Below are 15,065 nucleotides of genomic sequence, written 5' to 3' on the forward strand. Positions count from 1 at the left end.
AGAAAGGTGGGAAAAGAGAAAAAATAAAAAAATTTGCAGCTCTGAGTCTGTCATTTCTCAACCAAGGTCTGTAATAAGAACACTAAAATTTTAACATACTCTATTCACGGCCATGTTGAATCCCATGATAGTTAATTTTTCCTGACAGACTCGGTCCTGGTAATGAACAGGTACTTGTCAGACTTGCCACAGTTGTTTTGGGTTCTCTGTCAGTTTCAGCAGCTGGGGGTCAGGGGTCACCGGGGGGGTGTATTCAGCGGAGACCGTGAGACAGACGGCTGTCATGTCCTTTTCCTGCAGATTCAAAATGGTGAACAGAAAGCCTACGTCTTGAAAAACAAGCAGCTGACAGGGCCAACAAAGGGGGTCATCTATCTTGAAATAGATGTGATTTTTAATGCTGTAAGTCTTAACTTTGGGTTTTTTTGTACTGCTAAAGAGTTCAGTTTCATGAAAGCTTTTGTTCCTGATTTGTAGAGAATTTCTGTCATTCCTCATTTTCTCTAAGCCTTGATGTATGCTACAGAATACTCTTCTGCCACTGCTTGGCACACCCACTCTTTTTGTTGCTGTTGCTGCTGCTGCTGCTATTGCTGCTAATGTACAGAGCAGCAACTCTTGTCTCTTTGTATGCTTATGTGTCCTGAGCTTGGCAGCCATGACTTTGAAACATAGTAAATTCTGAGAATTGAAGCCCGCGTTATTAGTAAGGAGCAAGTGAACTTGAAATACTGACACACGTTTTAATGCATAGGTGAAAGCCAGCATACGAACTTTAATGCCAAAAGAACAGAAGTACATTGAAGAGGAAGACAGACTGTCTAAACAGGTAAAGAGTAAGGAAACACTAATCCCTTCTAAAATCTGTAATATCAAGTGTGCACATTCAAATATCTGGTATCATACTGCTGAGAGTAAAGAATAACATTTTTATTACATGTTTACAAAAGAATATGATAGGTTGAGAAGTCAGAAACAAAATACATGGGTTTAATGTGTCTCCTCTATAAATGCTGCCTAATTTCCATGAAATACATGAATAAGAACACAGTTGAAACCATCAGGTTTCACACATATCAGATTATTGCACAGGTGCGTGTAAAATAAGTCTTGCATAAATTTTTGCTGTTGACTTTGACCCAAAAGTTCTCCATTTGTTGCAGGGTAAAGAGTCAGCATTCATTTAGCCAAATTTTAAACAAGTTACTTGAGTAAGGTTTGAATCAAAGGTGAAAGCAGACTAAAACTCTTTGGAATCCCAGGAGTAGGAAATGTCTCAACTCTCTTCTACTGGCTATTTTTGCTACACATAATTTTCATGCTTTGGTAAAAAATAATTTAAACCCACATATTTTTCTTCACTTGAACTGCTTTGGACTCAGTTTTTCATGTTCCACAAATGATGAAACTTATATGGAGAGAATTGGTTGGACTATGAGAACAAGATTTTTGTTGTTTTCAGTGAAAAGTCAAAGGTCTCAGAACTGTTTTCTTTATTTCTGAAAGCTTGTAGATTTGAACATGGTTTAAATTACCTGCTGAATGAATTTTATATCAGTGTATGATATAATTCATTTAAAAAAACATTTCAAGAGGCAAAATCTTTATTTGCAATTTTGAGTAATACAGTTACTAAAGCTGCATTTTGCACTACTATTCCAGCAAAGAAGCAGCAAAGCCTTTTACTCAATATTCATTATTCTTCCCACTTTCATAAAAGAAAATGGCATTGTGACTTCTGCAGATGGCAGGAAGAGTGATCATTTTCTATGCGATTCAGCACACAAATTCTTCACTGGTTTGTTCACTTTTTGTGGTGAAGTGTGTTGCCATTTTAGAGGATCTAAGTACATTTTCCTGAATCAAAACCTAGAACTCTTATTTCTTACATATATATAATTTGAAAGTATGCAGATTACTTTGGTAAATACTTAAAACAGTGTTTTCAAAATACATTACCGCAGACATTAAATGATGCAGATATCTTAATTATATTAGAGCAGTAATGTTGCATGGTTTCAGGTTAGTGTCCTGCAGCATCATTTTATTTTAAAAGGCCAACATTTGTTAAGAAAGGCTTAATAAAACTGAAATCTAATTAACAAAATAATTTGTGAAATTTTTCAAGTGGCATTTTAATGCTGAACAGTTTTTATACCATATAGAATTAAATTCAACAAATACCAGTTGACACAATTAAAAATTCTCTCTCTTCCAAGTCTCAGATTTTAAACTAACTTGCTCAATTTGTGAGCTAGAGAGCTTAATATTTTCTCAGCCTTCACCCAAATTGAGACAGTATTGTTAGCATGAGCGTCTCCTGAAACACTTGAATGTTTGAAATGAAAAAGAATGAAAAATATTTTCATTCTTTCTTCTTTTTAACAGCTACTGTTAAGGAACTTTATCCGGATGAAGCATTGTATCATGGCGCTTGTTACTGCTGTGTGCTATATTAGCAGTTGTTTTGACTGGGATTCTCCACCAAGAAGTCTAGCTGCTTTTTTGGTATGATATTCTTTATACTATTTTTAATCATCACAGTGTGTTTGTGTTCTAGACTGAGAGACAATACTGTGTAGATGTGGAGGTTTCTATTTAATTTATTTAAAACTTTGCATTATGATGATACCATAAGTCATGTTTATTCAGTTTTTTAAAAAAGCAATTAAGTTTAAAATGTCACACAAACAAGATGGAGTGGTTTTTTAAAATTTATAACTCTATATATATAGTATAAATGTAATTGCTTATATAAGTTACAAGCAGGTGATCCAAATCACAATAGAGTCAGTGAACTATGGATAATATATTTTAAGCTTCTTGCAAATTACTTCTGTTAAATTTTGTTTGGTCCCCTTGTATATTTAATAATGAATCTTAAAGTATTTTTGTTTATTAATTATTCAAAGATGGTGTTCCTAGATAAAAAAATCCACCAAAATAAAAAAACCCAGCTTCAAAACCATTAATGCAAACAAATTAACACCTTTTAGTCAGCAAGCTCTGGTCATAGTTTTTAGTGAATGGTTTTTAGTTAATTTGTTTTTAGCTATTTAGACAAATCTGCTGTTTCTTCATGAACATTATCTTCATTAGTATTAACCTTTATTTTTCTGTTAAATTTTGAAAATTCCAAGCATAACTGTAGATTGCATTGGGTTACCCAGATAAATATCTCTTTATTTTGAAAATCATAAGAGCTACTAACAAGGCCAGATTCCCAATTTATTTTTTTGATTAGAATCCCACTAGGAGTAAAAATGTATCCATGGACATACTTTCTGGATTATCTAAATTTATTAAATTGGCTGAAATACTGAGATTAGGAGCCTCTCCACCATGATTATGAAAAGGGAAAGGTTTTGGTATAACTTTGAGTAATTACAGACATCGTCTGGTGACAGTACTTTTTACCTGGGTGCCTGAAGGTCAGGTGCCTCAATTTTGGAGAAATCAAACCAGGCATTGGAGCTGGCTGTGCAGTGAAATGGGGTAGTTGGGTGTGTCACCAAGTCTTGCTGTTTTGCAGAAAGTTTCTTGTTCCAGGGGGCTCCATTTGTACTGTGTCGCTTGTTAAACCACCTTGTGCCTGTCAAGGATGGCAGCACGCTGTCGGTGCTTGGTTACCATGTTTGTTGGGAGTACAGGAGATACATGTGCTCTTCAAAGAATCAGGGGTTTGTACTTGTATTGATGTCTGTAGTAATGGCACTATGTGCAAAGATTAAATACTGTTTACTGTAGAAAGGCAATCTCTGATTTTGGCTAAAAGTTATCAACGCTTCATGGGAAAATGCAAGTTTCAACATAAAACTCAAATGTTTATATTGCTCTTACTGCTCCAGTTAGTAAGTATTCATCACTCTAAGCTGTATTTTAACATGGATATGGAACACTCAGCTGTTGCCAGCAGAAGAAAGGAAAATGGAGAGACATCCTATTCTTTGGGCAAATTAATTTTCTTTTTCCTATGGCACACTGCTGTGGCCAAGGAAGAAGTTGTGTTGCTGTTAAACTGTAATTTTTTCTGGTCAAGAAAAAAATCAGTGTCATAATAAGTAGCAGTACATAAAGCATAGAATTTGAGTAGGGAGGTCAATAATCAGTATGTATTTTTCTTAGAGTGTATTGCAGTAGAAACATGTCCCTGATTATATTTTTATAAATATATTCATATTTTTCATACCTATCTATATATAAAAACATATATATCAAAAATCTGATTTTCTTGGTTTTCTTACAGTATTTGTTTTGCTATGTAGGTGTTGCAGTAGATTTTTATGTTTACATCAGTGCTGTGATAGTACAGATGTATTCCTGTTCTGCATCCAAAATGCATCCTGTGCTTTTCGACCTGATGCTATTCTCTCTAAGGATCAAATATTCCTCTGTCAGGCAAAAGAAGTTTTTGCTGGCCAAGTCAAATATATGTGAATTTTTATCATGATTATAAGCTTTGGGTTTAGATGGTTTCTGGACTTTCGTAGGCTCTTGAAATCATGAGAGTAATCCACTTGCTTGTGTTATGATGAATTATACTTGCACTAAGGTTACATTTGAATTTAATAGAGTGTATAAAATAAATGTACCTATATGTTTCATTTTCATCTCTTCACTATAATACAAATTATATCTCCTCTTGCAGTTGTCTCCTAGAGGTTAGAAAATGTCACAGTGAAATGTCAGTGCCAGAAAGGAGATGAGAAACAGGCTGTTCTGGAGGTTTTCAGCTCTTTAGGCAGGCTAATAAACAACATACAAGAAGTAAAATTTTAAACTAACCATTTCTTCTATCCTGTTGGATTTGAAAATATACCATGACGAGTACATCCTGATACAGATTTACAGTCATTTCACGTAAGTTGCATATGTAGGGGTTGATATTTCATATCTCCCAATGCCCCATGTCCTTGGCATTACAATTATGGATACTTTTTTCTAGTACCTTACCATGTGGCTTTTCTTTCTGATGGGGATACACAGGACCACCGGTGAAGAAACTGGGCAAATAGCTCAGTTTTCAAAAATGTAATTACTGAGATAGATCTAGAAGGGAGAACTACTCTTGGAAACCTACAGAAAACCTTGATTAATATGATAACTATAGTAAGCTACAGTTACCTGCTTTCTATGCCTTGTGCACTCTTCACTGCAGTTCTTTTTAAAGTCATTCTCCTTGGAGAGTCACTGTTAGTCACCAAGGCTAGCAGTGTTCATTGAAAGGGCTTGCTGATTATTTATACTCTTGAGTTTATCTGTCTCAAACTTTTACATTATTTGGGACACTTTAGGTACAGAAATGCTGTATTAAAGTTTTAGGATGATTCTTTCTAAAATCTGTCCGAAGGCATCAGCTCAATGACCAGTGTTGCCTACGCTGTACATAGAGATACAGAAACTTGAAGTTAAGTTTTCAGTGTTCTAGATTATGCATTTCCTCAACTAAACAATATTTACCTGCTTCTGTTAAACTTCATAAGCTCATTACCTTCACTGGGGATTTTGTCTGAATGACTTAGGATTTTTACTCCATTTCTTTTTTCTATGATTTGGTAATTCACAGCAGAAGAAAAACTCCTTCCAATATATATATTTTTTATACTTTTGTGCTGATATAACTGTGATGTATTAATAGCTGTTATTTTTCTGATACTGAAAGATATTAATAAATAAGTCATGAACCGTAGGTTGATCTGGCTAGCATATGACTTTGTCTTAGAGCAGTTAGAAAATTCTATATTCTCTCCTGCTTTTTTGTATTTATTTCCTGTTTAATAAAGGAAGTGCGTGGCAACAATATTAAGTCAGTATTTCAGTTCCAGAACAGCTTTATTATACCACATGTCTAGAGGCTGATCAAGAATGTGTTATGTACCTATGTTTATGCTTCTTGAGAACCTAAACACAGTGGGGAAAAAACAGAATGTGTAGAGAGCCTTTGCCATAAAATCACGTTTTTCTCTGTTTAAAACAGACCTTTGCAGTATTTAGCAGTTAATTTTTTTTTTTAATTTGGTAATTAATATGGTACATTTCAGGCAGAAGAACTGTAGTATAAAGTGTGCAAAAGTGGATGTTTTTTCTTCAGATTAATCCACTGTGGGCACTGAAATGTCAGCTAAATTGGTCCTAATTTTGATCAGCTTCTGACCAGACATTTGTGGTCTTATAGATGTCAGTGGGTGCAACATGAGGGGAAAAAGGTGTGTATTCTTTTTTCCAATACTAGCATTTCTCACTGTAATGAGCAGAAAAATAATTGGACAATGGAGCTATCAGTAAAAGAACACACTTCAATGTGAGTCAATGAATTATTTTATGGGACTAACTTTAATCTTGAAGTGTGATTGTAGATAATTTGTGCTACCATCTGTCCATTTGGAATTCTTTTAGCCATTTCAATCATTATAGCGTAAGTACTGCTGTGTTTAACATTAACATTTGATACACATTTAATTTCTGTACTGCTCTGTGGTCCTTAGGGAACTTTACTCTAGTGCTACATGAGAGAGACAAAGTATTGATCAGTTAACATTTCAGCTATGTATGTTGCAAAATTAATGAAAATGCCAGACAAAAATGTCAGAGTGCACAAAAAGGTAAAATTTAAATTTGGAAGTTTAATGAAAAGTTTAAGATGCGCATTGTCAAAAACATCCCCTTGCCTTTAAAGTACTTTTCATAACTGAGTAACTAAAGAGAACCACATATTTTACTTGGAGGATCACTAAACATGAAATATGAGGGAGTATATCATCTTCAAAGTGTTTGGTATCCCAAAATGGCCTTGGTAAAGTACTTAATTGCCTACTTGAACATTCAACTGTTACTCATAAAATAAACTTCCTTTCTCACTTGGAAGCTGAGTGTCCACACCTGATGAACACACATGTTAGCCTCAAATTAAAGCTTCTTATGAACACGGTCTCCTTATACCTGTTCTTCTTCTTCTTCTTATTCTCTCTTATGCATACATAGAGAAAGTACTTTTGTTCTTTCTCAGCCTCTCAAATATTGATAAAATGACTCTCCCTGCATCCAAGTCATTTGTCAGGTCTAACTCACCTTCACTTTGTCTTCTAGCATTACAGAATTCATGTGTGAAAATGACATAATAGTGTTCCTTGCTTTTGATTAAGTGTTAGTTCTCTTGCACATACACCATTTAGTTGTGGAGGTGTCACATTAATTAATTGAAAAGGAAACAGGAAGGAAATGAGATAGTAAAGCAATTTTGTCAATTTGCTTAGCTTTTCCCTAATAAAAGGGGAAGCAATCACTACTGTGTATTTTGGAAGCAATGTTCACTCAAAGATGAAAGACAAAGATTATGTTTCCAGGGAGACTTCATGTGACACCATCAGGAGTTGGCACACATTTGTCCTAATTATTACATATTTTCCTTTTTTTCCCAGACTGTAATAGTAAGAGAATCAGAATTTTCAGATATATTAAAAACTTGTAGATGATCCCATTGTGGATACCATTATTGAGGATACAACCTTCAAATTGTTTTTACTAAACCTGGGTGAAAAGTATCATCAAATTATCTTTGCCACCTCTTGTCTAGAATCTGAAATTTAAGTAAGTGCTGGTAAGGTAATTGCAAAAGCTTTTTTTATCTCCCAAAAAAAGCCTTTCCAAAAATTGTTGTTGCTGTCAAAACTGCCTGTTCTCCAGAGATTTACAGAGGCAAAGTAACATCACAATGGCAAGGCCAGGAACAAGATTCATTTCTGATGCAGGTTACACATATGTGTAAGAGTCTTTCAGCTTTTTGTCATCTGTATCCTCATCAGCAGTTTAGAAGAAGAAGTGGACCAGACTGCTGTGGGGTTTGGTGGGTTTTTTTTCAAAATTAAAGCAGACAAAAAGAAAAGTGTTCTACGTTCTGTTTCCTTTTTCCTTATTTTCTATATATCAGCAGAACTAATGTTGGACCTCTGCAAAATTACAGTGAAATTTGAGATTTTTTGCAACACTTAGCTATACTTTATGCCAGGTTTTAGAAGGTGGAATAGGAAAGAAAAAACCAGCAGAACCTGGTATATATAACCATAGAGATACATTAGCTATTAATACTGAAAGAACATACCAGCACCAGCTGTGATTTAAAAAACACTTCTTAACTATAACAAATGAGGAATGACACTGGTGTGGAAAAACTGGTGTCATCAGTCCACATCTTTTGTTTCACAAATTGTGTGTTTGCAAATCTGAGACAAAGAAAGACAGGGGAATATTTATATATGTAAAAGCCTCTTTTAGTATTTTATTTTGTTTATAAAAAGTCACTCATTTGACTTCCTTCACAGAGTGAATGCATACTTGCATTTAGCAGTGAGATTTATTGCCAAAGCACAGACCTGTGCTGTTTTCAGTAATGTAGAGCTTCCTGTGTACTGCCCAGCTGCTGTCCCAGAAGAGTATGTGTCTGTCTTAGGTTCTCTGTCATTTCTGCCATCACCATCCAGGTGACTGGGGTGCCCACCCAAGGTTGTCTAAAATGGCACTAACTCTACCTTTAAGCACTTTAATAGCTCCCCTAGGTGTTTATTTTACCTGCATATATATTTTAGGTACCTAACTAGATGCTGTTCTGTGTTTCTTCATAATCTTAAGGTGCTAAATCTCAAAAACACCTGTGCTGTGTGGGGAATTACTTTCCTTATTTTGTATTATCAAACAGGAATAGGCAGCAGCATAAAGCAACAGTATCCCAAGTCTTAGACTTTGCCTTTAATACCAGACCACTTTTCCCATGTATTTTCCTTAGAAAGCTGACAGTATTCTGAAAGTATTTATCAGATCTTTTCACATGCTATTACAGCTGCATACACCAAAAGTCTGATGCACAAAAATGTGTAGAAGTTGATAAAAACTATTATTTACTCTACTGTATTTAGGATTACCTAAAACGTTCTAAAAACAAGGTTAGATTTCCTGCTAAGGCAGTGATGTGACTAGAATTCTGGGCAGCCAGTTTGTGTGAGTTGCAGTCTTGCTCTGCAGTGTTTCTCATAACCCGAGGCAGCCCCCCACTGCCTGGTGTTACTGGAAGAGTTGCAGAGTGGACCACTGGGTCCCCAGAGAGGGCTTGCATTGTGTCACCAATTCTTACTTGCACTCTCCTCTTGAGTGCATAAACTGTCCTGAGTGAAAAACTGCACTTGAAGGAATTCAGACATCATTGATACTGAATTTGGGTGATTACTAAATAGTTTGGGTGTTCTAAAGTAGTTGTGTATTCTATCATACTCGGGTTCCCTGAGGTGCTATTTCACAGTCATTGCAGGTGATCTTGGCCATTTAACTTCCATGACTTAGATACTGCACATGTCTGAGTTATAAGATACCTTTTCATCATCTTTTAATGATGAGTCATATGAGAACCGGCACATTATAAAATCATGTTACAAAGAGTGTTTTACTTCCTTTTTATTTTAGTAGGAATAGGTATTACAAATGTTTGTTTTGAAGTGAAAGAACTGTAGGACACACTGATTTCACTGGGCCATTCAGTAGTTAAAATAACATAATATAATGGTTTTGCCAAAAGTTGCAGTGTAGTAACAAAAGAAGTAGGTATGCTGTGTTTTGGTAAGAAAAGCCCAAGTAAGGTAAATCAGACAGAGAAGCAATGTTTCAAACTTTTGAAAATACAGTGTGCAAAAGGCTTAGAAAGGACAGCATATTCAGAAGTCAAATTAGCAGTTTCTTCCAACTGCTCCTTAAGGAATTGTCAGTGTACAACTATAAAGTTTGTTTAGCAAAGTAGTTTACTACCCTGTAAAGTAGTTGTTTGTTTAGTACGTATGGAGCTGGTGGGTGAGGATGTAAGTGTCTGGGTGGAAGAATTAAGAAAAAACCCATTTCCTTTCATGTACTGGATTTTACTGGAGTAAAAACACTTTAGACAATTTTATAACATTTCAAATATGCATAAGAAATATATTTGTCTTGCTTATATTGTTTAACTCACAATTTTATAATTCCAGTTTTATAAATTCACTTTTAGTAGCTGAATGGGAAATCCAGGCTGTTAAAATAAAAAAAACCTTAGAGCATATTTTGTGTCTGCTAGTGCCACATATGCTATATGACTAATAGTAATTGCTTTTATTGGTGATGTAAGTAAAGCCTCTGAAGATAACAAAATCCTAAATAATCATTGCAAGAGTCATGTGAAGTTTTGTCCCTTTTTCCTAAAAAAATGAGTGTCTGCTGCACATAGCTTTATCCTATGTTTTTGACAAAAGAGAGATACTGCATGCTTTCCATTTCAAAAATGTCTGGTTCGGACCAGGAAAGGGTTTGAAAGCTTCTTTCATTCTTGGAAATCTCTGGTGGGTGGTGATGATGTTTGTGGTGATGATGATAGCCCAAGCATGAGGTGGACTTCAGTGCAAGAAGCTTTGTTTCCAGTAGAACTCCACTGAGATTTATGTAGGAAAGTCCTGTGAAAGCACTTGTCTTTTACAATTGTTTTTTGTCAAAGTTAGGGAAATTTCTTTGTGACAGAGTGTGAAAAAGCCATAGCACTAGAAATTGTCCCTTGGTTGGGATAACAAGTCTGTGTACTGAGCAGACGGTCTTAATGTCAAGGGGACAAATCTCTGAAGTGTGATGTTACAGAAAAATGTTTAAGAAGTTTACAAATGGTGGATATTTTTACTTTTCTTCTAAATTATGTATGAGTTATAAAGCAGTTTATTAGCATAATTTTTGTTGTATAGTTTCAGTTAAGGGTAATGAAATTTCCATGGAGGTTGTTTTCCATCCCTGAAAAATTACAGTTAAATCAAATTTTTCCAAAAAAATGATGCTTTCCTGAAATGCTTTTTAAAGTGCTCTTCCTCCGTCCCTCCCAAGGCAGCACCTGTGGATCTCAGTGACAAGGATGAATCATGCAGATTACTATCCAGACAGAATGTTTTCTTAAATTTCTCAGTTAAAATTGTGGCTGTGGTTTTGTAAAGAAAATTATCTTGTAGCATTAGCCATGTTACTGGTAAAGCCTGTATGGCCTACCTTGCACAGTAACATCTTGACCTGGTCACGGCAATATAAAGAGGAGTAAAAACTGCCTCAGAGATCATTTTAGTTAAGTGTCAAAGCAAGAAACAATGTTGTCTAGATAGTTTTTTAATGCATGGAGCACTCAAGAGTGTGGACAGAATGTTAAATTTTTACGAAGTGTCATGATTAAGTGACTTCTGCAGGAAAGGAGAATTTCAGTTGATCTTGAAGTAAAAAGCCTGTAAATGTCATAACCACTTGTTCAATAAAAGCAGCATCTTTTGTTTTTTATTTTTAACTTATTTACTTTTCAAAAGAACAAATATAGGTCTTTATACCTGGAATCTGCTTAATACTTTGCAATTAACAAGGCTACATAATTTAAAAGTAGTTTATTTTGGGTTCAGTGGTAGATTATATTTATTGAAGGGTAAGTATTAACACTTACCAGTAGAAATAACTAACATTGTGACCCCAATTGCTAATGAAAAAAAAAAAAAAAAGCTGAGATATGTGTGTTTGTACATCTCCATGAATAACGTCTACTTTATTACTGTAGCTCTGAAGTTAAAAGAAACCAACTACTTTCCAGGGATATAAGTGTTCTATGGAAGACCCACTGATTTTCAAAAATAAAAAATTGACATAATTTAGTCTTATTTATTTGGGACTGACCACTACTCTCAGAGCTGTTATTAGCACTGTGAAGTTATCTGTTAAAACTGGTATTATGTAATTGGAACTTCTGGTATTTCCTTACATTTCTCCTCAGTTCTTAATTGCACGGTTTCTGTTTAGCTGTTCTCGCTCTGTTTCTTTCTGGTGCTCATTTACAAGGCAGAGAAAAAATCTTTTATCTCAGACCAGAAGGCACAGGTGCATGTATTTGAATCTTTATTTTCCAATGACAAATTCTTCGTTTACCACGAAAAATGTGTTTTTAAAATTAAAACCAGCTAATTCCCTTGAAGATGAGTGATCAATACTGTAAGGGATACCAATAATGCTTATTTTAAGCATGTTTTCCCTAAAAAAAAAAAAGGCTGAGTAATCTTTGCGTGGTATACAGTATTCTTTTTGCTCTTTTCTCTTGAAGAAGAAATAGTACCAGTAGATAAAGAAGACCTTTAACATGAGTTAAATTTAAAAGTAGGTATTTTTAATATTTGCCACCATATTAATTATTACTTGCTTAAAGCATCACTGTTGGCAGAGGGATTCTGAGTTAATAAACACATCATACCATTAGTATATAAAACACAATATACTTTTCCCAAGACAATGATTACCATCATAAGACCACATTAACAGCACTTAATGCTTATTCCTTAAATGCACTTGATTTTCATCTGTTGGAAATAGTATCATAATATTGTAGCAAGTAAATATGGAAATGTACTGGAACGATTTATTTTACAGTAGAGGTAACTAACACCTTGTTAGAGCTTTGTTTCTGTATTGTATTACTCTCTTCATAGCACTGCAGCTTCACATCAGCCTCAATAGGGGTTTTAATCCTGAATATTAAGCTTCTTTAATACAATTCCAGTGAAACATATTAAAAAAAAAATTATTTCTTCATCGCAGTCTATTAGGTGGAACATTTGGAAAATAACTTCAGTGTGCTGGTAGGTCTTTATAATGTAGTATTTTCACATTCAAGAATCGCTTTGGCTGTGATTTATGGCGTTTTAACCTTTTAAGACATTTCTGCTTTGCTCCAAGAGTGCTTCAGGTTTTTATTAGCTACTTTGATTTCATCAGTATGAGCAAGATACAACTCTGTAAATTACTGGTTCACTGGAACATCAGAGTTGAGAGCTCCGTCAGCCCCATCCAATGGATGGTGGGCCAGTCTGGAGTTACCTACCACAGCCTGGGCTGCCCACCCAGGTCAGGCACCCTTCTGCCTCTCCACTGGAGCACCTGCACACCTGCAAAATGAGCCATGCCCCATTCAGCCCTGCAAGAACAGCTCTATTGTTGCTTTTTCTGAGGGAAAATTATTCCAGTTCTACTTCTGAATTAAAAGCAAGGCTGTTATTACTTAAAGGATGTTAGGCCTCACTGCTTTTTTAAGAAAACAAATTTGCTGTAACTTTATCTGTAATTTAGTACCACTTAGGTGCAAATAGAGGCTACATTGTTTAGAATACAAGGCAGAAGTAAGGGTTTGTTAAAGCCATAAAACAGTTGGGTAACTATTGTGTTTCAGAAAGCAGCCTTATCAAAGTCACAGGCTAGGGAAAAAAAAAAATGAAGAAAAAAACCTCCAACCCAAACCCCACACAAAAAACAACAACCAAAAAAAAACCCACCAGAAAATACATTCATTATACCATTAACCATCTATTGTGAGCTCACTCCAAACATAGTGTTAAAGAAGTAAGCTTTCTTTCTACATGGAGAATATAGAAAAATTGCAGATTTCCCAGAAGTTAATGTACATTTGCCTTGACCAACAGCCTACCCGGAGGATAGTCATCATAAAGGCTACTCAGCTCTTTTTGTGCAAGGTTTTGGTTTGGTTTGGTTTTGCTTTCTCACAATAAATATGGCAGAGCTTTGCTGTCCTCAAATGCCACCTTTTTGAGGAATATGATGTCAAAATGCTTAAATACAGTTCCCCTTTTGTTGGTTGCTTTTTGAATGTCAGGATTTCATAAGAAGAAATAATACTGCTTAAAACTGCAGTCCTGTATGCACAGCCCTTGCAACTGATGCTGTTGAGGCCGGTCCAAATCAGTGAAGTATTTTATTCTGTCAAAGTACATTTTTAAAACCATGTGCTTGTTCACTGCCATACATCCTGATTAGACAGCAAATGTGCAAACTCTCTTTCTTTTTTTTTTTTTTAGTATGAAAAAAACCCAGTTTGGTTGTAGGAGTTTGATCTTGCTGATTAGCAAAATTAAAGTTAAGAACTTAATGTGGTTTCTAATCATCTGGCAGCTGTCATTAGTGAGTGACAATGCAGCTAATCCCCCCTTCCTCCCCACCCTGACACACAAGCCTACTCCTCCATTCCCCCAAAAGCAGTGGCAGCCACCTCCGGGCACACTCTTGGCTGAAGCTGGGAGCAGGGAGTATGTATCTGACCTGGGATCTGAACCTGGGAAACTCTGGTTAGTATGCTTCATTGTCTCCAGATCAGTGCGCTCACCCTTCTGCTCCTTTGCTTACAATGTCTAATATGCCTAATTTGAATTAAATTATTTTAATTAAATCATTCCACTGTTTCTCACAGTGCAAGACAGTTCTGAGAGCTGTAACTGGTAGTGTTATAAATCCGTGTTATAACTGGTAGTGTTATAAATCAGGTGTCCCTCCTTGATTGGGCCAAAGTTAGTGAGCCAGAGATGACTGTGGATTCTGGCACAGGCAGAGCAAAAAGTGTATGTGAAAAGAGTGTCGGCACATAAACTGGAACTGAGAAATACAGCAGTTACTTTTATAAACATCAGAAGCATTTCTGCTGGTATTTTTCTCTCAGCATTGTGCCACAAATGATGGGTTCACTGTTTGCAGGGAAGGCAAAAGGCTGAGAAGGGGGTTTGGGGTTTCTGGATGAAAATAAAGTTCATCTTAGTTTATCTCTGATTTGAGCAGTCCTGTCATTTGCCAGTCAGAGTGTAATGAATGCTTGGCTGCATCACCAGACAGAGTTTTGTATAGGTAACTCCTCAACAGCTGATGACTCTGCACTGTGGTACTGAGGCTTGTATTTATTTTATTTTCTGCAGACATCCATTCTTTCTCACATTCTTTCTATTAAAATCCAAAAATTTGTCTCCCCCAAGATGCAGAGAAGAAAGTAAACTCAAAACCCTGAAAAATTTCTTATGCAGGAGGAGTGTTTTAAAACGGAGGTGCCTGTGCTCTAAAATGTGATTATTGATTAATTAAATTCTGTTGCCTACCTGGAAACGACAAATATGGCACTTCTTTGAGACCACTTTAAGATCTGGCTGGTAGAACCAGCACCCCCGATAGCTCTGCAGTATAGGACTATCTTCTTGCTCTATGATGTGTCTCATTCCTGC

General features: G+C 35.6%; 1 protein-coding gene across 8 annotated transcripts in view; it reads left to right on the forward strand.

Annotated features, from left to right (window-relative positions):
* The window catches only part of MCTP1 (multiple C2 and transmembrane domain containing 1), a 235,269-nt gene that overhangs the window by 125,046 nt on the left and 95,158 nt on the right, over nucleotides 1-15,065 (forward strand). For all 8 annotated transcript variants that reach the window (XM_008634576.2, XM_017735425.1, XM_017735426.1 and 5 more), the window contains 3 exons: nucleotides 301-402; nucleotides 755-829; nucleotides 2,389-2,508. In XM_008634576.2, coding sequence (XP_008632798.2) covers nucleotides 301-402; nucleotides 755-829; nucleotides 2,389-2,508 — 297 coding nt within the window. The remainder of the gene's footprint in view (nucleotides 1-300; nucleotides 403-754; nucleotides 830-2,388; nucleotides 2,509-15,065) is intronic.

This window comes from Corvus brachyrhynchos, unplaced genomic scaffold (genome assembly GCF_000691975.1).
Source record: "Corvus brachyrhynchos isolate BGI_N302 unplaced genomic scaffold, ASM69197v1 scaffold22, whole genome shotgun sequence".
NCBI classification, from domain to species: Eukaryota; Metazoa; Chordata; class Aves; order Passeriformes; family Corvidae; genus Corvus; species Corvus brachyrhynchos.